Here is a 23,905-nt window from a genome sequence, read left to right as displayed (position 1 = left end):
ACTCTTTTCTGTCAAATAGCAAATCTGCATTCATTGAGTACATAGACCGGCCTCGGTGGCGTTGTGGTTAGGCCATTGGTCTACAGGCTGGTAGGTACTGGGTTCGGATCCCAGTCGAGGCATGGGATTTTTAATCCAGATACTGACTCCAAACCCTGAGTGAATGCTCTGCAAGGCTCAGTGGGTAGGTGTAAACCACTTGCACCGACCAGTGATCCATAATTGGTTAAACAAAGGCCATGGTTTGTGCTATCCTGCCTGTGGGAAGCACAAATAAAAGATCCCTTGCTGCCTGTCGTAAAAGAGTAGCCTATGTGGCGACAGTGGGTTTTCTCTTAAAACTGTCAGAATGACCATATGTTTGACGTCCAATAGCTGATGATAAGATAAAAAAATCAATGTGCTCTAGTGGTGTCGTTAAATAAAACAAACTTTACTTTCATTGAGTACATAGCCAATGATTAATAAATCAAAGTGCTCTAGTGGTATTTTAGACCAAACAAACTTTTTCCTTTCCTTTTTTCCCATTCAGTAACAATTATTTTTCACAAGTTTACAATTTATTATGTGTTCTCAGTTACATGCATTGATGTCCAAAAGAAATGTTAAATACATAAAATTTGAATAATTTGATAAATATTGTTGCTAATTGAAAAGATCCACTTTAGAAACCACCCTATAAACACTTTGAATGTATCACAAAGTGCATTGTTCCATTTTGTGATACTTTCATATCCCACTGTACCATTTGTTGGTTCACTATAATAATTAAAAAAAAATTTAACACCACTAGAGCACATTGATTGATTAATCATCGACCTTTTGCACTGATTAGAACGAGAAAGAGCCCAATGGGCCCATCGATGGGGATCGATCCCAGACCGACTACACAGCAAGTGAGCACTTTACCACTGGGCGCAGTCCTGCCCCACTTCTATAATAAAATGTCAAGCCTAGTAAAATTTGTTTTGGAGATCAATAAAGGATACTCTCCTCGTGTCTTGCGATATCATAATCTATCAGCACGAGTTGATAAAAGCATGAAATATGAGGATTGCCGAGGATTTTTATACTTTTAATAATGAGTGCTGATAAATTATGATATCACAAGACACGAGGGGGGTATTTTTTTTTATCATCCATTTTCATTATTTTCATTAATGATCATTGTAAACAATGTCAGTAATGTGGGTTGAATGTCACTATATTTGGCAGTGGTACTCGTTAACTAGCAGAAGGACAGTGGCGTGATGTCACTAATGATAGGTTTAGCGCTGAAACATCCACAGTGACGTAACAAAAGAAGTGATATCTCCTAGGAGAATTCGCAGGAGATATATCTCCTACAAAAACCTTTAATGGATGATAAGTATATATACCTGGCATTCTTTGCTTCAGGTAGTATGGTACTAAACCAAGAAACGTTTGGCTGGGTCAAAGATTGAGGTACACCAAACTTTTAATAGTGCAGTTAATACCACAAGTCCTGCCATTGGTGATAAATTTGACAGTGTTTGTCATAAAATTTTGGTTCATCTGGCCAGTAAATTCCTGTGTACCAACTACCATTTTGCTTGAAACATGCAGGATCCTACTAAAAATAGCATGACAATTTTTGTGCAGAACTAGAGTGAGTCATAGACGCTACCCGTTATGTCTGAAATGAGCAGCTTAACACCCAATTTTTTCTGATTCACTTTAAGGGTGAGGGGTGGTAGAATTTATATACATGGTGTGTATGTCGATTGATACGCTGCATGTAGGAGTTTTAGCCACATGTTACTATTGTCGTCTATGGGATCTGATTTGGTGGTATACACCCTTCAGGCCCAGCATTATAATTAAAGAAAAAACTCAAACAACAAAACCATATTTTTGTTTGATATAGTTGTTTATTACAGCGTTAAATACATTTCTGCACATGGACAATAACGATAAAATCATAATGTGCACCATCAACACATAGATACACCACAGTCCTTCTGGGACGACGTATCCCAGAATGCTTTGGAAAGTCAGCCCGACGAAGTCAGCAATACTCGAAGATTTAGAGTGCTCAGAATATGAATAGGACTTTGATTTACAACAATTCCTACAGAGAACTTATTCCTTAGAAAATACTTGTTCACTGTTCATGAATCAAAACAATTCCTACAGAGAACTTATTCCTTAGAAAATACTTGTTCACTGTTCATGATTACAATTCCTACAGAGAACTTATTCCTTAGAAAATACTTGTTCACTGTTCATGAATCAAAACAATTCCTACAGAGAACTTATTTCTTAGAAAATACTTGTTCACTGTTCATGATTACAGCAATTCCTACAGAGAACTTATTCCTTAGAAAATACTTGTTCACTGTTCATGATTCAAATCAATTCCTACAGAGAACTTATTTCTTAAAAAATACTTGTTCACTGTTCATGATTACAGCAATTCCTACAGAGAACTTATTCCTTAGAAAATACTTGTTCACTGTTCACAAGACCACTAAACTGGTCACAGGAAATGTTTTGACAAATTCTCTGTAATAATACAACATTTTCTCACCTCGTATACTACCCTACATGTAGCTTGGTTCCTTTTATCTCCACCACTTTGCCCCAATTTATTAACTTCCTTTTTGTCACTATGGAAATGCAATTCTTTGACATCATTATTCTGGAGATTTTTAACTACACCAACATCATTTTTTTTTTATATCAATAACACATATCTATTTCTTTCTATAATAGGTAGACCTTTTCAGTTAATTATGAAATTTTTAAATTACCACAGTCATACATGTTTTTCAATATTTACATTGAGCATGTATTTAATGCTACGGTCGATCTGTACTACTGATGTCTGCATTAGTTCTTTAGAAGTCTGTATCGGTACTATAGATGTATGTATCGACACTGTTTTGATAACGATGATGTCAGTGACAGACGATGACCTTCACCTTCTTATTTCAATCACTAGTTGTTGCTCGGAAGATTTTACTACGTTCCCGTGTAACCACAAAGGGAGACCACTCACAGCTTTTCCTTAGCTGGGACCCAGATTGTGGGACCTGACTGATCACGAATAACTTCTTTGACTTTTGCATAGATTTCATCTGCAGTGTCACCCTGAACCACAGCTACAACAAGAAGAAACATGAACTTTAATTATGTCAATCAATCACAACGAGGTATAGAAAAGAAGGAAAAAGTTACGTTAAAAACGTTAAATCTACTATGTATTTTTTTTTTTTTTTTAAACATTCTGCATAAAATATTTACAATTTCACAAGTAAAATATTATCAAAGTCCTTTTTAACAAAACTGTAGGTGTGAAATATTAACATTCTTTTATAGCAAAAACTTACCTGTAAATTAAAAAATTTGTTTTAAGAAAACTTAATACGTGCATATATAATAGATTACAAAATTATTTTGACAGAACCTTCCCTGTAAAATAGTCAAATTCTAAGTCTAACAAAACCTTAAATGCAAAATATTACCAATTCATTAAAAATCCCCACAACAATATGTAAAAAATATTACCAAATCATCTTTAAAACCCCCCCACAACATTATATGTTTGTTTTGTTTAACAACACCACTAGAGCACACTGATTAATTAATCATCGGCTATTGGATGTCAAACATTTGGTAATTCTGACTCGAAGTCATCAGAGGAAACCCGCTACATCTTTCGTAATGCAGAAAAGGATCTTTTATATGCACTTTTTCACAGACAGGATAGCACATACCATGGCCTTTGATATATGTAAAATATTACCAGATTATTTTTAAACAATAACCTTACCTGTAAAGTATTCTCCAAACTCTTGTTCTAACTTTAAAGCTCTCTCGTACGTCTTTCTGGCTTGTTCATCTGTTATTCTTTTATTCATTTCCCTGCAAAACAGGCAATTTTATCATTCACTTGTTTATTAATGAGTTACATTTTTAAAAACACAATTTTCATACCAGTGGCTGATCTATAAAATAATAAGGGGGAAGGTTGGATTAGGAAGGAGTGAACAGGCGGAGGGTTGATCCATGGTGAAGGTTTCGGCATTCTGGACATTTTAGAGCCTTATTTCACTGATTTTCCTAATTAATAATTCCATAAAGTTGATAAATTTGTTGCTGTTTTCCTGATTCACACCAAAATTATAGAAAATGATTTAATTTTATCCGTATCGATGCAAGCCATACTCGGTTTAGTTGTACACCTGATTGACAACAGGCATATTATTATATATATGAACTTGACTGCGGGGAAATCTTGCAAAAATAGACTGGCAGGTGCGTTTTCATCAATGAAACTGATTACATTACGCTTACGGTAAAGATAACATTAAATGTCACAGATACAAACGTAATATTTTGTCTGTAACATCATGTTTAATGTACTTTGCAAAAAACCGGCAAATGTCGATCAGTACAGTGACTGTGATTAACTCATAAAATTCATTAAATATGTTTGGAATGAACATAAAAAACCAAATTGCCCAGGAAGGGAGGGGATGGTTAGCCACCCTATTCACCCCCCTGGATCCGCCACTGCATACTTATCATAAATTATTATATTTTTAAAATTAATGATCTAAAAAAATAGGAATAAAATGGTTATGCAAAAATCTTTACGAAATCTTTAAAAGTCCAATCGATGAATACTCTTTCGTTACTGATTATTAAAAATGACCGTTGAACATTAAAAAGGTACCATATAGTTATTGTATAAATAGTCCTACTCAAATTAAGAACTCATTGTATTGGGGTCATAAAGATACCATAGTTAACAGTATTTCTAGATACATTATGCAACATTACAGTTTTGACTATCATATTTAGTTGACCCTCAATAGCCAAATTATATTTTTATGCTGGGGTTTGTTAAACATTCATTCATTTGTTTTGTTTCTTTCTTCATTGTTTTGGAAATTAAGAAAGATAATTATTGGTAGTTTTACTTACATAATTGACTCGATGTTTTTTGGTTTAATGAAGATAGCTATTGGGTAGAGACCGGCAACCTGTAACCTCTTGATGGCATTCCCGCTGACATCCAAGATACAGTGCTTTTTCTGGCAAGAGGAAAACAACAAGTGCACAAATTCAGCAATTACATGTATAATATGAATCTTGAAATATGTGGGCTGAAGTTACAAACATACATTTACAATGCTTAAACAACCTGCATCTAAGAAAAACAGGCATCGTCAATTCTGTATGATATCACAACATTTAATTCTCAGCATATACAATTGCAACACTATGTATGAATTATTAACACTTAAATTTTCACATTTTCAATATGTACATGTATGACAACAACAACAACATAATACTATACATTCTTAGTATGTATGACTATTGCGTTTACATTTTCTGCATGTTTGACTATACAACACTTGTTAGCATTTTCAGTATGTCTGATTACAATACTTTCATTTTCAGTATGTCTAACTATAAAACTAACCTTTTCAGTATTTCAACACCAATATTTACATTTTCAGTGTGCAATACTTTTTTGTTGTTGTATATCTTGCTATAAAACTCACATTTTCAGTTTTTGAACTCGTACATTTTCAGTATAACAAGACTTATATTTTTTTTAGTATATCTGGCTACAAAACTCACATTTTCAATATTTCAACTCAAATATTTACATTTTCTGTATAGTATGCAACATTTTTTTTTTTTGAGTGTGTCTGACTAAAAAACTCACATTTTCAGTATTTCAACTCTTACATCTTCAGTATGCAAGACATATATATTTGTTTGAGTATGTCCGACTACAAAACTCACATTTTCAGCATGTAAGAGAATTTTTTTGAGTATATCGGACTGCAAAACTTTTCATTTACAGTATACAACTTTTTTTCTTTTCTTTTTTGAGTATATCTGACTTAGAAAACTCATATTTTCAGTACGTAAGAGACATTTTCTGAGTATATCTGACTACAAAACGTTTTATTTACAGTATACATTTAAAAGAAATTTTATTTTAGTACATCCAACTACAAAACTCACATTTTCAGCATGTAAGAGACATTTTTTGACTACAAAATGTTTCATTTACAGTGTACTACATTTAATTTTTTGTTTGTTGAGTATATCTGACTACAAAACTCACATTTTCAGCATATAAGAGACATGTTTGGAGTATATCTGACTTAGAAAACTCACATTTTCAGCATGTAAGAGACATTTTGTGAGTATATCCGACTACAAAACTGACATTTTTAGCATGTAAGAGGCATTTTTTGAGTATATCTGATTAGAAAACTCACATTTTCGGCCACCTCTTTAACGGAGGCGACACTGGTACCGTAGAGGTTGTCGTTGTAGACACCGGCCTCGATAAACAGATGGTTCTGGATGTCCTTCTCCATCTGCTCCCGCGAGTCTACAAAGTGGTAGTCCCGCCCGTCCACCTCATAGTCCCGCCGTGCTCGCGTTGTGTCTGTAACAGAGAAAGAAAGAAATGTTTTATTTAATGACGCACTCAACACATTGTATTTACGGTTATATGGTGTCAGACATATGGTTAAGGACTACACAGATATTGAGAGAGGAAACCCGCTATCGCCACTTCATGGGCTACTCTTTTTTCGATTAGCAGCAAGGAATTTTTTATATGCACCATCCCACAGACAGGGTAGTACATACCACAGCCTTTGATATACCAGTCATGGTGCACTGGCTGGAACGAGAAATTGCCAAATGGGCCCACAGATGGGGATCAATCCCAGACCAACCACGCATCAAGTGAGCGCTTTACCACTGGGAACAAGCCTTAATGCGCCTGATAATAGTCTTGCAATGCTTGCATTGTATTGTGTCTGTAACAGAGAGAACAAGCATACTTCAAGATTGAAGTATCATGTACATTTGATTAAATCAATGTTAATAAATTATAGTTTAAACAAACATTCTGAGAGTACTGCTAAAGCAATACATGTAGCCTACCGGGCCCAACAAATATTTGTATCAAGGGCTATAACTGTCAAAAAATGGGTAAATCGCCATGAAAGTCAAACTTTATCTGTAACAGAACATGATAAGTTATACACAAACTTTCAGCTCAATATCTCAAGGCACTACCCCAAAAAGTCAGGAAAACTAATTTTTGTATCTCCAAAGTTCAAGGGCCATAACTCTGTCAAAAATGGGTAAATTACCATGAAAGTCAAACTTGCTCTGTAACAGTACATGATAAAGTAATGCACAAAATTTCAGCTCAGTATCTCAAGATATTGTAAAAGAAAACATCCGAAAAACTATATGTGGGACAGACGGATGGACAGATGGATGGAAATGAAACCTAAGGTCCCATCCAGTTGGAACTGGTAGGAGACTAATAATACTTACATTCAAACATTGTTCCATGACTTATTCAAATACAGTTGAATTACTCATTCAAACATTGTCCAATGACTTATTCAAATACAGTTGAATTACTCATTCAAACATTGTTCAATGACCTATTCAAATACAGTTGAATTACTTATTCAAACATTGTTCAATGACCTATTCAAATACAGTTGAATTACTCATACAAACATTGTTCAATGACCTATTAAAATACAGTTGAATTACTCATACAAACATTGTTCAATGACCTATCAAAATACAGCTAAATTACACACGTACTCATTCAAACATTGTTCAATGACCTATTAAAATACAGCTGAATTACTCATTCAAACATTGTTCAATGACCTATTAAAATACAGCTGAATTACTCATTCAAACATTGTTCAATGACCTATTAAAATACAGCTGAATTACTCATACAAACATTGTTCAATGACCTATCAAAATACAGTTGAATTACTCATACAAACATTGTTCAATGACCTATCAAAATACAGTTGAATTACTCATTCAAACATTGTTCAATGACCTATTTAAATACAGTTGAATTACTCATACAAACATTGTTCAATGACCTATTAAAACACAGTTGAATTACTCATACAAACATTGTTCAGTGACCTATCAAAATACAGCTAAATTACACACGTACTCATTCAAACATTGTTCAATGACCTATTAAAATACAGCTGAATTACTCATTCAAACATTGTTCAATGACCTATTAAAATACAGTTGAATTACTCATTCAAACACTGTTCAATGACCTATTAAAATACAGTTGAATTACTCATTCAAACATTGTTCAATGACCTATTAAAATACAGCTGAATTACACATGTACTCATTTAAATATTGTTCAATGACCTATTAAAATAGTTGAATTTCTCATTCAAACATTGTTCAATGACCTATTAAAATACAGTTGAATTACTCATTCAAACATTGATCAATGACCTATTAAATTACAGTTGAATTACTCATTCAAACATTGTTCAATGACCTATTAAAATACAGTTGAATTACTCATTCAAACATTGTTCTGTAAAGACTTACGTGGCACACAGCTGCCGAACTTGTCTGGGAATTCTGATATGAGGTCGTCGTTAATTCTGTCTTTGAGTGGGCCCAAGATTATCACAGGTCGCGTATACCTCACTGCAAACATACAAATTGTATCATCATGCAGATTTCAGCCTTTTGGGAAGGGGAAACAATTTAAAGAATAATCTTATAAGACCCAATCCACCTTCAATCGACCAAACCTCAGCACATTTTAAAACTACAGCTGTTTGGTGTCTAACACATGGTTATTTTGAAACTTGGTCTAAAGCAATAAAAGAAAAATAACGCTGCTACAGTGAAACCCCTCTAAACTGGACACCCTCGGGACCAAGTAAAATGTCTGGTTTTAAGAGGTATCTGGTTTAGTGAGGTTAAGTTCTGTACTGATTTTAAAAAAAGAACCATGAAAAATGTCCGGTTTTGAGGGAATTCCATTTTACAGAGGGTCTAGTTTTGAGAGGTTTCACTGTATCACATACAAGATAGGCTACTCCTAGCTACTGAACGGCAGTAAGATATCTTTTATATATATACGCTATACGCTTTCCCCACAGTCAAAACAATACAAGTTATATGTGCCACTCTGTCTCTCAGAAAATCTTAATTGATGAAAAACACTTTGCTGTTTACAAAGTGGCAATTTATCTTCTCTCAGTGTCATTTTTGTATTATATTTTACACTTTAAATTTTTAGTTTTCTGTTTTTGTAATTATACAATATTCTTCCCACTCCCCACCCCCCAGCCCCAAAGAAAATTGTTTCAAAGCCATATGGAAAAAACATACTCGCAGACACACTCAAACACTGACAGACACACTCAAACACTGACAGGCACACACAAACACTGACAGACACACTCAAACACTGACAGACACACACAAACACTGACAGACACACTCAAACACTGACAGACACACACAAACACTGACAGACACATACATACACTGACAGACACACCTACACACAAAGACACATACATACACTGACAGACACACCTACACACAAAGACACATACATACACTGACAGACACACACAAACACTGACAGACACGCCTACACACAAAGACACATACATAGGGCTCAAACTTAACGACAGCAATTTCAGTTGCAGAGATATAACTGTCCGTAGGTAGAGAGCATCACTGATTGCACTTTTGTGCCGTCATAAAGCTCCTCAACAATGGCAAAATGGTGTACATTATCTGCCAATATTTAACATTTGCATCTTTGAAATATGTCTACATACAGCAAAATAACCATTCAGTCACTTTTAAACCAAATTCCCATAGAGAAGCTCAAAATTGCCATCAGTGGACCATTTCAACCATGGCAATTCTTTTTAAAATTGTTGTGGGAGACAAAATTCGTAAGTTCAAGCCCTACACACACATATTCAGACTCACACACACACATATTCAGACTCACACATATACACACTCACACATATTCAGACTCACACACATATTCAGACTCACACACATACAGACTACACACACATACAGACTACACACACATAGTCAGACTCACACACATACAGACTACACACACACACACACACACAGACTACACACACACACAGACTACACACACATACAAACTACACACACATATTCAGACTCACACACACATATTCAGACTCATACACACTCACACACATACACACACACACACACATACAGACTACACACACATACAGACTACACACACATATTCAGACTCACACACATACAGACTACACACACACACACACACACAGACTACACACACATACAGACTCACACACATATTCAGACTCACACACATACAGATTCATATACACATGCAGACACACACATACATGCAGACACACACATACAAATTCATACACATAGACTCACACACATACACACACATACAGATTCACACACATACAGACTCACACATATACAGACTCACACACACACATACAGATTCACACACATACAGACTCACACACATACAGATTCACATACATATAGACTCACACACATACACTCACACACACACACAGATTAACACACATACAGACTCACACACACAAATATACAGGTAAGACTATTCTATGTAAATCTCTGACAAGCACGTTCAAAGAAAAAAAAAAAGAAAAAAAAGAATACCAGGTATTCGTTCAGCCAGCCGTTTTTCACTAAAGATCTGCCAACTATTTAGACTAGTTGCCGAAGTGGTCATTTGGTCTAATGCACAGACATAAGAAGCCGTGTAGAAAGTATTAGTGACAAAACAAGTGGCTGAACTTACCCCTGTTGCCTGTTAACTTACACTCTTGCTGTACAACCGCCTCATAGGACAATATTGGCTCATCGCCCCCTGCAATCAAAGTAACAGAAATAACAATGAAATTAAAATAAACAACTTGGCAAAAAATATTTACTCATTTACTAATGACATATGGTAATGTACATGTAGTAAAAAATGTTTTTAAATGTTGTATACCGTTTGTAAAAGTTATTTACCAATGATATGGTAATCTACATGTAGAAAACATGTTTTTAAATGTCGCATTACTTTCGTAGAAGTTAACAGTTTATCAGTACCATGGAATCTTGATATTATATAATACAGGGGTTCTAGAATTAAAAAAAAAAAGATCACTTGCCATAGGGCCAGTGGATCTGATAATTCACTGGCCATGGTGAAAAAGTCTCTTGACCAATTAATAGATACATATATGGACTTGATATTTTATTTGTGCAAAATGTCAATAAGCCATTTGACTTCATGGCAGTTAGGTACTGGGTTCATTTCCCAGTACCGACTCCAACCCCAAACCCAGGGTCCTATTCTTGACATTACCAAATATCTTGGGAGGATTGGGGGGGGGGGGGGGGTGGCAGGGGGAGAGAGATAAGGGTATTTCTGAAAACAACAACCCCCACCCCTAACCCCTACCCCAACTATCCTCTAGCCTAAAATTAGTTTTCAGTCCTCCACAATGCAGATCATCAAGCTATGGCAGTTTAGTACAGAAAATAACATAGTAAATAAAGATAAAAATGCCCTTGCAGATCTATTTTGTAAAAGCTTTTTACAAGAAGGAAATGTTTTATTTAACAACGCACTCAACACATTTTATTTACGGTTATATGGCGTCGGACATATGGTTAAGGACCACACAGACATTGAGAGAGGAAACCCGCTGTCACCACTTCATGGGCTATTCTTTTTCAATTAGCAGCAAGGGTTCTTTTATTATGCATCATCCCACAGACAAGATAGCACATACCATGACCTTTGATATACCAGCCATGGTGCACTGGCTGGAACAAGAAATAGCCCAACAGGCCCACCGATGGTGATCGATCCCAAGCTGACTGCGCATCAAGCGAGCGCTTTACCACTGGGCTACGTTTTAACAGCTCAGTTGGCAGTCTACATTGACTTCTCTCTCACTAACAACCAACCACTGAAACCTATATACGTTGGACAGATAGCTGGCCTCGGTGGCACAGTGGTTAAGCCATCGGACTACAGGCTGGTAGGTACAGGGTTCGCAGCCTGGTACCGACTCCAACCCAGAGCGAGTTCTTAAGGGCTCAGTGGGTAGGTGTAAGGTCACTACACCCTCTTTTCTCTTACTAACCAACTAACAACTAACCCACTGTCCTGGACAGACAACCCAGATAGCTGAGGCATGTGTGCAGGACAGTGTGCTTGAAACTTAATTGGATATAAGCATGAGACATGTGCGCAGGACAGCGTGCTTGAAACGTAATTGGATATAAGCACAAAAATAAGTTGAACTGAACTGGACAGATAACTGAGGTGTGTGCCCAGAACACACTTTAAGGAAACATAAACACAAAACTGAATGAAAAAACCCAGAAAGAAATAAGGATCCAGTTTAAGTGACTATGTGCAATGTTAGGTGAACGCTAAATAAGAATGAAATAAGGGGGAAAAGACATGGGAAGAATAAAAATGGCTGCTTCTCAGCACTGATAAATATATTTCACCAATTTAACTGTACAGTTTGATTTGAGAAAACATTTTCATACTCGTCCTAATGAGTAGTACAGTATAATAAAAACATTATCACAAATTGGTTAGCAACATTTTCTGTCTGATGGCACTGAAATGAATCTTAACTTTCAATCAACTCCCTAAATGCTAACAACATTAATTAAATATTGCTTGTGAAATATAAAAGTATGTGCTACAAATGCATGTGGCATATTGGTAGTCGTCATGGAAACTAAAATGCATATTGGTTAACTCACTGTATAATACTTTTTACATATAATTTCTCTTATATTATAATGTTTATCAAGACCAGACAGCAAGAACTGATTATATCCACTCTTTACAAAAATGAGAGAGAGGTAGAGATAGAGAGAGAGAGAGAGAGAGAGAGAGAGAGAGAGAGAGAGAGAGAGAGAGAGAGAGAGAGAGAGAGAGAGAGAGGGGGAGGGAGGGAGAGAGGGAGGGGGGAGAGAGAGAGAGAGAGAGAGGGGGAGAGGAGAGGGGGAGGGAGGGAGAGAGAGAGAGAGAGAGAGAGAGAGAGAGAGAGAGAGAGAGAGAGAGAGAGAGGAGAGAGAGAGAGAGAGGGAGAGAGAGAGAGAGAGAGAGAGAGAGAAGAGAGATGGAGGGAGGGAGGGAGGGAGGGAGGGAGGGAGGGAGGAGAGAGAGAGAGAGAGAGAGAGAGAGAGAGAGAGAGAGAGAGAGAGAGAGAGAGAGAGAGAGAGAGAGAGAGAGAGAGATAGATGTAACATGAGTGATGCAAAGCCAATATCTCATTGTCAGCCCTTGATATTTAACACAGTTTAAATATTTAAGGCACAACATTCAAACACAGGTTTAATGTCACAATTAATATTATATTAATATCTAGAAATATTTCATATCTTCTACAGCAATATCATGACAGGACAAGAGAAAATAAACTTCTAAATATAGGACATATATAACATATTAAATAATAGTAAACTGTACTTAAAACATAATATTACAAATTACAGTTAAAAGTGACAAAATATGACTTTAGTTTACATTTTTAAATTACCATTCACATCATAATTCAAAATTATTATTTTTTAAATATTCTATAACAATAAAATAGTTTTCTACATAGTAAAATAATTACAAAAGTAAAATAATTTAGATTAATTAAATTAATACATAATATTACATATATTAATAGATAAAATAATTGCTAGTTTTTAAAAAAAAAATTTATTTGTTTTCTGTCACTTTTTTTTTTAATTGTTGAGCCCTTGAGCATTTGGTTCGTTACTTACGAAAACTATTATCTATTTCACTTGCATTGGCTAGCCCACCTGAAGTAAAAAAACACATGCTATTCACAGAACATACATAGAGAGGTCAGACGGACAGATGGAGAGACAGGTACACCAGCATCAACAAACAAAACAATGCCAGCACACTCTGTTTAAAACATCAAGATCAAGATGAAATGTCAATATGAAACAAATATCAGATTTTTTTCATGTAAATTTTTTTTTTACAAAATTGTGCTGATAAATCAGGTTACTGACATTGAAAAAGAGAAGAAAAAAAAAGAGTCTGAAATCAATTTGCTCTTCCCATTACTGGAACAATCTGCATATTACCCACAATTCCATATTCAAGTGGCTGCCATATTAAACAGAGTGTGCTGTAGTGATGAAGAGTATCAGTTACTTCAAACATTTCTTGTTTTACAAGAAATATGCGTACATAGGGAAAAAAGGATTAAAATAATCAAAAATATGTATGTATATATGTATGAATACAGTATTTCACCTATTTCAGTTTATTTAAATTTCAGTTTTTCCCAATCCAACCAATGTTCCACCTCATATATCAAAAGCCATGGTATGTGTTGTGTTGTTATTGAGAAAATGCACACAAAAGATTTTATTAGAGAAAGATTCTTTTCATTTTTAAACCAGAGTCCCATGACTGGTTGTGGTATGTGCTGTCCTGTCTGTTAAAAAGTCCATATAAAGGATCTGTTGCTACTAATGGCAAAAATGTAGCAAGTTTCCTCTGAAAACTATGGGATTCCTCAGATGTTTAACATCCAACATTCAATGATAAATAAACTTAATGTGCTCTGATGGTGTTATTAAACAAAACAAACTGTAACCTTTTATTTCCTTTCTGTTAGTTTTACAAACTGAGCATCACTTGAACAAGGGACATAACTAGAATACTAGGCAGGCTATTAACTCCCCCCCCCCCCCCCCCCCCCCCCCCCCCCCCCCCACACACATACACCTTTAATAAAATCTTTTATTTGCCTGTTCCGAAACCACAGTCCCTTAATGAATGAGAACAGATGCTTTGATAAATGAGGTCATGAACACTGGAACTGGACATTTCCCACAGGGATGTTATTTCAGAAATCTGTGGCCATTTTAATAAAACATGTCTGAAATAACTGCAGCAAAAACAAGCATGAAGCTGAATGGTGAAAAATATTTTAAAGATATTTATAATCAAAACTGAACAAACAAAGATATTTAAACAACAAAACACAATAAAGCCTTACATTATTAACAATAATAAAATAAATTAATATGTTAAAAAAAAGAAGAAAGAGATAAATTAATATATTTTCAAGTAAATAATAAAAAGAAGCAATATGTGAGTTGTTTAGTGCTGTATTTGGATGAACTGCAAATAATAGTGATTTGTTGGTTTGCTGGGAATATATTTTAAGTACATAAGAGGATTGAATAATGACAGAAATATTTCACTCCGTGACGAACAGAGTTGTTGATTCAAGACAAAAATAAAAATAAATCATTAAAAGTGGAAGAATTAATATTTGGCTACAATCTACATTTCAACATTAGGGCGTCTGTAGACACCAATTTTGGCTACAATCTACAATTCAGCATTAGGGCATCTGTAGACACCAATATCAAATTTTAAAAAAATAAAAAATATAAAAAAATGACAACACCCCCCAATTAATTTTTTTGGTTTAAATTTCCACTTAAAAATAACAGGTCTACAAACCCATAAACCAACAAATAAATTAGTAAAATTGCAGAAAACATAACAAAATAAAATTAAATGTTAATTACATTAAATGCACACTTAGGATCATAACGTAATTATTCTATACAAATTCCAAATGTTTTATTCACTACTTTTCCTGCTACCGTATAAGTATAACTGACAAGCATGTTTACAAATCACCCAAGATCTAAGTTACTTCCAGTTATATCAGTAGACAATAAGTCTTAATAATTGAATAAATATAAACAAAATCTGTATAAATAATAAGTCATCCTAATTAATTTTATCACAATGTTTCAAATGAAATATATTTACTCGAATATTATTACATATATTGAAACAATGCAAGTAAATTATTTTTTAAAAATGCATATGCAATTTACTTTTAATAATACTGACATGTTTTCATTTAAATGAATATAAAAGTAAACTATGTAAATTAATCTAAATGAAAAATATTATTAAAATTATTATTATTTTGTATTTTTAAAATTAAAATAATCTATAATGATCTTTTTCAATGAATATAAAAGTAAACTAATAAAATTAATCTTAATGAAAAAATTATTAAAATTATTATTTTGTATTTTTTAAATTAAATAATCTATAATGATTAATCTTTTTCAATATTATACAATCATAAACTTCTAAATGAACCATACTTAATAAAATATCCCAAATGACCACAAATCAATATCAACCAACACCGAGCAAAATATACAAAATTAAAATTGATAAACATCAACCACTGGTTAACTTTGAGATGTATTAAAATAAAATGAAGACCATGCTTTAACAGAAATACTTTAGCTAAAACCATGATTAGTAGAGGGTGAGTCAGTCAACTTTATATTTTTATAATTACGTTAAAAAAAAAAGCTATACCGGTACTGCAGAAGAAGAAAAAAGAGTTAAAAAAAAAGAGTTAAAAAAAAAGAAAAAAAGAAAAGAAAAAAAAGACGACACAAAATGAATTATCGCTGGAAGAGTGAATCAAGATTAGGACTGTGACATGTTACAACAAAGACTTGTTTTCAAAGTCAAGGTCACACAGCAGGTGACCTATTAGATGACCCAAGAAAATATTACCAGCAAATATTCTGATGATAAAATGATAAAAGAAATGTGAGTAAATACAAATACCCTATACAAAAATCCCCATAGTGTAAATTATCATATATAAAATTAATTAAAAAATAAATTTTCTTCTTTTAAATGAAAATCACAAAATTTCATATGACTACCTAAAAATATTATTTTGTATCTCACATTTCTTTTGAAGCCTAATACATACATACATACATATACATATATATATATATAGTCTTGAAAAGTACTTTATTAAACCAGCTACATATTCATCACTAATGCTTGCTGTTTGAGATATTTATAAACAGCTTAGTTTCAATTTACTTAATTAAACCAGATAAATATTCCCCACTAACGCTAGCTGTTTGAAATGTTAAAAAAAAAAACCCAGCTTATCGTAATGAGGCATTAGTTTAAAAGTACTGTGTACACAGTGTGTATTTAAGGTTATGTAATGTATATGTTTGCCTTTAGTAGGTCAACTGCCTTGTGACCTGTCCTTTTACTCTGGTTAAGTGTTGCACACAGCATGCACATAGAAGCCCCAAAAAGCCCTGCTTTAAAGAAGTACAACAAAATCTCTAGTAATATTGGTACTAAATATGTACATATGTGCGTGTACTTATTTTGTAATTCAATATTAGATAAAAGCTGCAAGCTGTGTAAAAGTTCTGGGTTTTGATGGAGCTCATAAAAAAAAAAAGGGAGAAAGTACATGTAACAAAGGCAGGTAATTATACAAATATTTACTGTACCTTCTGAAAGCACGCCACAATATGAAGGAAAAAAAGTTTTATTAGTGAAAGAGAAGAAATAAAGACTAATATATATTATTATATTAAAAATCTAGTTTTTTGCTCTGTTCCAGAAAACAAACTGAAAACATGTCTCGTTACCAATTAAGTAAAAGATGTTTTAGAACTCTCTAATAATAGTAATATGGACTAGGAAGACGTATTACAGAATATTAAAGACAAAAGATGGAAAAGTGCAAAACACAATGTAACAAATTCTCTTACGATGAATATGAAGAAAAACTTCATGTTTTAAGTCAAGATTAAATTTTTTAATTGTTTTTTAAATTCAATATTTTATAACTAAATTAAACGTACTGTAATGATTAATATCTATTTTTTTTAAATCGTTACATATAAACTAAACATCCATTAACGAAGGAAGGAAGGAAATGTTTAATTTAATGACGCACTTAACACATTTTATTTATGGCAATATGGCGTCGGACATATGGCTAAGGACCACACAGATATTGAGAAAGGAAACCCACTGTCGCCACTTTATGGGCTACTCTTTTCAATTAGCAGCAAGGGATCTTTTATATGCACCATCCCACAGACAGGATAGCACATACGACAGCCTTTTATATACCAGTCGTGGTGCGCTGGCTGGAACGAGAAATAGCCCAAAGGGCCCACCGACAGGGATCGATCCCAGACCGAATGCGCATCAAGGAATTACTTGGAGGAATTAATCTCTCTTTAATACAGAAACATAAAACAATTAAAGTTTGTTTTGTTTAACGACACCACTAGAGCACATTGATTTATAAATCATCGGTTATTGGATGTCAAACATTTGGTAATTTTGACATATAGTCTTAGAGAGGAAACCTGCTACATTTTTCCATTAGTAGCAAGGGATCTTTAATATGCACCATCCCACAGACAGGATAGCACATACCATGGCCTTTGATATACCAGTCGTGGCACACTGGCTGAAGTGAGAAATAGCCTAATGGGGAAATATAGAACACCTGTGTTTATACATTTATAAATGGAACTGACTTTAGGTATTAAGAAGTGCTATATATTTTTGACTTTTCTTTAATTTTAAAAATTACTTAAAATGTTTTTAAAAAATCAATGATAGTAAAAGCAAATGCAATTCTACATGTCCTGACTGTTATATAGTATAGCTCCAAATTAATTTTATTCATAACAGAAAAGGTAGATACGTCTGAAATTGGGGTCAGTGGATTAAATAATGTTGTTTTATTCCAGTTTTGCTTTAGTAATTGATCAAGTTAAATGACTGAAAGGCAACAATAAAGTTAAAACCTCGACTAATATTATTTCTGAACACATCCAAAGCCATGTATATATAGAACAAGTTCTAAACTATAACTAAAACATATTTTAAAAAATAAAATAAAATAAAAAAAATTATAAAAAATTACATCCTTGTACATGTACTAATTTTAAACCAAGCTTACAGAAATGCAAATAACAATCACTAAACGAAAACTAAAACTAACGGTCATATTCTAAATTTAAATGCAAATTATAAAATAGATTTTTAAAACAAATTTCAAAGGCAGTTGCTATATATTGAGATATGTAAAACAACCACCAAAAAAAGAAAAAGAAAAAAGAGTTAATTTATTATACACTGTATTAAGATATTTAATAAAAATAGGTTTCTTCCAAGCACTATATCATGTTGATTGCCATGGCAACTCTTTGAGGATAACACTATGTTAAAATACACAAAGCAGCAACTAGGGAAAGCATTCACACATGTAAACAGCTTAAGTCACAGATATATATTTTACATTAATATTAGTACCGGTAAATGTTTTTTGTTTTTTTTTAAAAACCCACTGATTTTGACCTTCCATTGAGAAAGAAAGAAAGAATTTTTTTTAACTCAACACATTTTATTTATGGTTATATGGTGTCAGACATATGGTTAAGGACCACACGGATATTGAGAGAGGAAACCCGCTGTTGCCACTTCATGGGCTACTCTTTTCGATTAGCAGCAAGGGATCTTTTATATGCACCATCCCACAGACAGGATAGCACATACTACGGTCTTTGATATACCAGTCATGGTGCACTGGCTGGAATGAGGCCCACAGACGGGGATCAATCCTAGACCGACGGCACATCGAGCGAGCACCTTACCACTGGGTTATATCCCATCCCTTCCATTGAGAATCATTCTAATGCAAAAATTAATCCAAGAGTGACTCTTATGAAAACTTGTAACAGAAGAAAAAAGAAATCACTTAAAGGATTTACCTGTTTAACCTGAGTTTCAAATGACCTTGCTATGAGTTATCAGTGGCAGATCCAGAAAATCCATTTGGTGGGTGGGTGTTGAGGGGGTGCAATGACATGAGGCAGAATGCCAATGGAACCTTGGGGGAGGTTTGGATTGGAATGAAAATTAATATAATAAAATTATAACTGTTGCAAAATTTAGGGGGGGGGGGCGGCACTAGATCCGCCTCTGGTTATGAAATTAAAGTTTGTTTTGTTTAGCGACACCACTAGAGCACATTGATTTATCAATCATCGGCTATTGGATGTCAAACACTTGGTAATTTTGACTCTTAGTCTTCAGAGGAAAACTGCAGCAAGGGATCTTTTATATATACTTTCTCACAGACAGGACTGTACATAACATCACCAGCTGATCAGGGCTCACCCTGTCTATTGCCACATTAGCCAGTTGATAATTTTTATACAATATGGCTGAACAATTTAGATTTTGGCTAATAAAATATTCCTTAAATTAACAAATTTTTTATGATTTTCAAGGAAATACATTTCTAAAAACTGACTGAACCAAAATCTGTTCCAATGTGAGCCCTGCCTTATGTGGAGCACTGGTTTGGACAGAAAAAAAAATAATGAGAGAATTGGGCCACCTAAAGAGGTTTGATTCTGCGACAAAAGCACCTCAAGCGAGCGCTCTACCAACTGAGCTAAATCCCACACGTGTTCTGTGTTATGAGATGCATGTACGTGACTGAAGGCATTTGAAGAATGGTAATTCTGATCATAAACCAAATCTACAGACGTACTGCCACATTATAAACATTTAGACCTCAGCGTTAGCAATATGAGGACGGACAAACGGACAAAAGGAAATGATCACAATGGTTAGCTGCCAATCGGAATTTTTTTAACAGTCTGACCTTAAAAAAACATGTCTGCCAGTTGTAACCTGATCGGGTAGTTTAGTAATCAGTATATTCAAATGTTTTATTTACAAAAAAAATACAGAAGGCTCAATTTACAAAGCGTGTTTTTGTCTTACACGTGTGTAACTAAATACATTTACAATGCTTAAACACCTGTTTGTCTTACACATATGTAACTAAATACATTTACAATGCTTAAACACCTGCGTTTAAGAAAAAAACGGGCTTCGTAAATTTGTCCCATGATTTTTTTTTTTTATTATTGTAGGCCTATATGTATTAAAAGATATAAAAAACATAAACCATAAAAAATTCTGAATTTGTTAAAAAAAAATTTACATTTTTTAATGAACTGAATTTGAGCTTACAAGAAAATCTGATTTTTTAATGTTCAACCTTTTTTACTAACTAATATGAATCATGCACTGCATGCAAGCCAATAAAACAAGGTATTCTAAAAACATAAGAAATTCTGTGACATAAACCGTAAAGGGTCAGTTCTACTAAGCTTGCAACTTAAAAAGAAAAATTTGAAAAAGTCTATTAACCTTCATGTGCTGTGTACTCTGTGGGGGGAAAAGGAAACATTAAGCAGAATTAGTATTACAATGGAAAACAGGGTGAACCGACAGTCTGGAAATAACGCTTTGTTAAGAGGCCATTCAACTATTTTTTATTTTATTTTTTTGTTTGGCGGGAAGGGTGCTGGGAGGAGATGGAGGCAAAGACATTATTTTTTTTAAATCTTGATTAGCGATATTTCTAGTCAATTAAAAATTAATTGCAATCTAATTAAAATTAGCTCCACTGGTTAATTAATCTTGATTAGTGAGGCAAGGAATATTTTGTTTTCAAAATCTTGATCAGCAAAATTTCTAGTCAATTGAAAATTGATTAGCAACTACTGTTTAATGTTTTAAAGGCATACTGTCCCAGATTTAAGCACCTTATTTCTCTAAAAATGGATAATAAATAAAAATTACATTAATTGTTGGAAACCAAATCTAGCTATCGGAACACTTTAACTGAACCATGATGGAAAGAAATCCATGTCAACCCTCTTGGCAATTTTAGTTTCTGAATTATAGACCATTGCCATAATTCAATTATTTTTACAAAATATCATGACTAAATGGAGTATGGTGGTTATGAAGATGGTTGGGGACAAATCAAATAATTTTTGTTCAGGTAATACTTTGTTAGACCGTTAAATAGGTCAGTCATCTGTGACAATATGCCTTTAAAATTGTGTAGCAATCTCTGAAAATTGTGTAGCAAATCGTGACACAATATTGAACAAAATGTTCCCTGGGAAGTGTCATAGGATGCATAAACAAAATTTGATGGATGAAGGGATGGGCTGTTTGTCAAGAGTTACAGAATGTTTTTAAAACTGTATTTCATTTTCATTCTTAAAATCATATACAGGCAGTCATGGCTAGTCAATTTGGTATAAATGATATTTTATCTATAAACTGTGTTTATTAATATCAAAGAAATAAAAAAAATACAGATAGAAATCTAAATAATACTGGACAACTTGAGTCTTGGCGACTTTAAAGTAGAGGACAGTTTGTTGTCAAGTGCATTATAGAATTTTAGAATGGTGGTAGTCTTATTATACAAAATGATAAAAGGGAGTTAACAATACAGCGTACGGCCATGAAAGCAATGTATATGATGAGATCTATACTATGCGAGCACCATAGGAAGAGAGACAAATGTTTCTTCTGGCCCAAAAAGTGGTACAGTCATGGCCATACCGGCCGTACCACTTCCGCGCCCGTGCAATATCGTCAGTTATTGGGTTACATAATAATTGTTGAATGACCCCTTAAAAACACAGAAATATTGTGACACATAGTGACTACATGTACCTATTTATTCCACTAGTTATTTGTTTTATTGTCTTCAAATATTAATATATTGTCAATCATATTTGTACATTTTTAAAACATAAAAATGTAGAAAAATATATCAACAGAGGCTTTAATATGTTAATTGATCTCAAACAGAATTTAAATATTAATACTGTATATACTGTACATGTATTTTATAAATCCGTTTCGAACTGTATCATGTCATTTAAATATTCTCATGAATGTCACATTGATTATTCACATTATGTATTGTGATTAAAATCTTAACAGAGATGAATATTGCCATCCACAAAATGACAATATCAGCTTATGATATTTTAATAATACAGTGGACTTGTCTAAACCGGATTCTGTGTAATCCGGATCTCTGCATAAACCGGTCCATTTCAAAAGCCCCGTCCAGCTACCGTTTATCTCTTAGGTATAAATCTCTGCCTAATCCGTACTCTGTCTACTCTGGACTCCGGATCAAAAATCAAGAACGAAAGAACCGTTCATGCATTAATTACCTCTGTCTACACCGGATTGGGATTTGACTGAACGAAGGGCTGCTTAATTAGTTCAACAATGATCATCAATTGCCAAGTAATCAGGACACCAAATACAAAATGTAATCACACTCGTGTGAAGTTTATTCTTATTGCCGATTGCGGTAGGCCGTTAGATGTGGATTTTGTATTCAAATAATTTCGTACGTACGAATAAATAATGTTTTAGGAAATAAAATGAAATTTAACCAAGTACAAATATTAGAACGACCAGAAACACGTTTAATATGCAGCCACTAATATTTTATGCAGAAAAATATATTTGATATGTAATTACAATCGTTAAAAAGTCTCTGTTAGTGGATAACATCTTAAAAATTGCAGCAAACTCAGGAATGTCCCTTTAGGTATAAGTTTTATGTCTGTGAAATAATCCATTGCAAGTCTGACTTTATGACTATGTTTCCCAACCATCCATGGGTTCAAATGTCATTGCTGTTCGCGAGTTGTCAATCATTCAAGAACCATAACTCTGGATGAACTCTGTCTAAACCGGTCCTCTGTGTAAACCGGACTATTTCGATGGTACGAAGTGAGTCCGGTTTAGACAGAGTTCACTGTATATCAGTTCATATGTACACTTGTCTGTAAAAATGACCCCCAAAAGCCAGTACCATAAACAGAACAAATATTGATATTTATCTAATTGTAATTTAAAAAACATATGTCAGTCATAACTTGTTTAATTCTTTTTAGCGAGTATATAATTATATTGTTTAACTTCATATGAATGCTCAAAGGTACAAAATCCTCCATACACAAGTTTGACAGTTAATTCTAAATATAAAAACTATATTACAATTAACCAAAGTTTGACAGTTAACACTCGGTATAAAAGTTATATTAATACGAAAGTGTGACAGTTAACTCTCAATATAAAAGCTATATTAATATGAAAGTGTGACAATTAACTCTCAATATAAAATCTTAATTAATAATATGAGACAGTTAACTCAATATAAAAGCCGTATTAATATTCAAGTGTGACAGCGCTATAGCAACATGAAAA

General features: G+C 33.7%; 1 protein-coding gene across 12 annotated transcripts in view; it reads right to left on the bottom strand.

The window, feature by feature from the left end:
* Window positions 1-1,872: 1,872 nt before the first annotated feature.
* LOC121372108 (disks large homolog 2-like) overlaps window positions 1,873-23,905 on the bottom strand; it is a 278,624-nt gene continuing 256,591 nt past the window's right edge. For 3 of the 12 annotated variants that reach the window (XM_041498374.1, XM_041498416.1, XM_041498457.1), the window contains 9 exons: window positions 21,017-21,034; window positions 17,275-17,277; window positions 13,699-13,737; window positions 10,703-10,771; window positions 8,416-8,517; window positions 6,273-6,445; window positions 4,954-5,063; window positions 3,797-3,888; window positions 1,873-3,125 (listed from right to left, as the gene is read on the bottom strand). In XM_041498374.1, coding sequence (XP_041354308.1) covers window positions 3,019-3,125; window positions 3,797-3,888; window positions 4,954-5,063; window positions 6,273-6,445; window positions 8,416-8,517; window positions 10,703-10,771; window positions 13,699-13,737; window positions 17,275-17,277; window positions 21,017-21,034 — 713 coding nt within the window. In that variant the 3' untranslated portion in view covers window positions 1,873-3,018. Of the gene's footprint in view, window positions 3,126-3,796; window positions 3,889-4,953; window positions 5,064-6,272; window positions 6,446-8,415; window positions 8,518-10,702; window positions 10,772-13,698; window positions 13,740-17,274; window positions 17,278-21,016; window positions 21,035-22,194; window positions 22,199-23,905 lie in introns of all 12 variants that reach the window. The other 9 variants (XM_041498393.1, XM_041498431.1, XM_041498423.1 and 6 more) reach the window with 9 other exon arrangements.

Source organism: Gigantopelta aegis, chromosome 1, assembly GCF_016097555.1.
Source record: "Gigantopelta aegis isolate Gae_Host chromosome 1, Gae_host_genome, whole genome shotgun sequence".
Classification (NCBI taxonomy): Eukaryota; Metazoa; Mollusca; class Gastropoda; order Neomphalida; family Peltospiridae; genus Gigantopelta; species Gigantopelta aegis.
The sequence above is the reverse complement of the archived record's forward strand: the minus strand, read 5'-3'. Positions and strand labels throughout refer to the sequence as shown.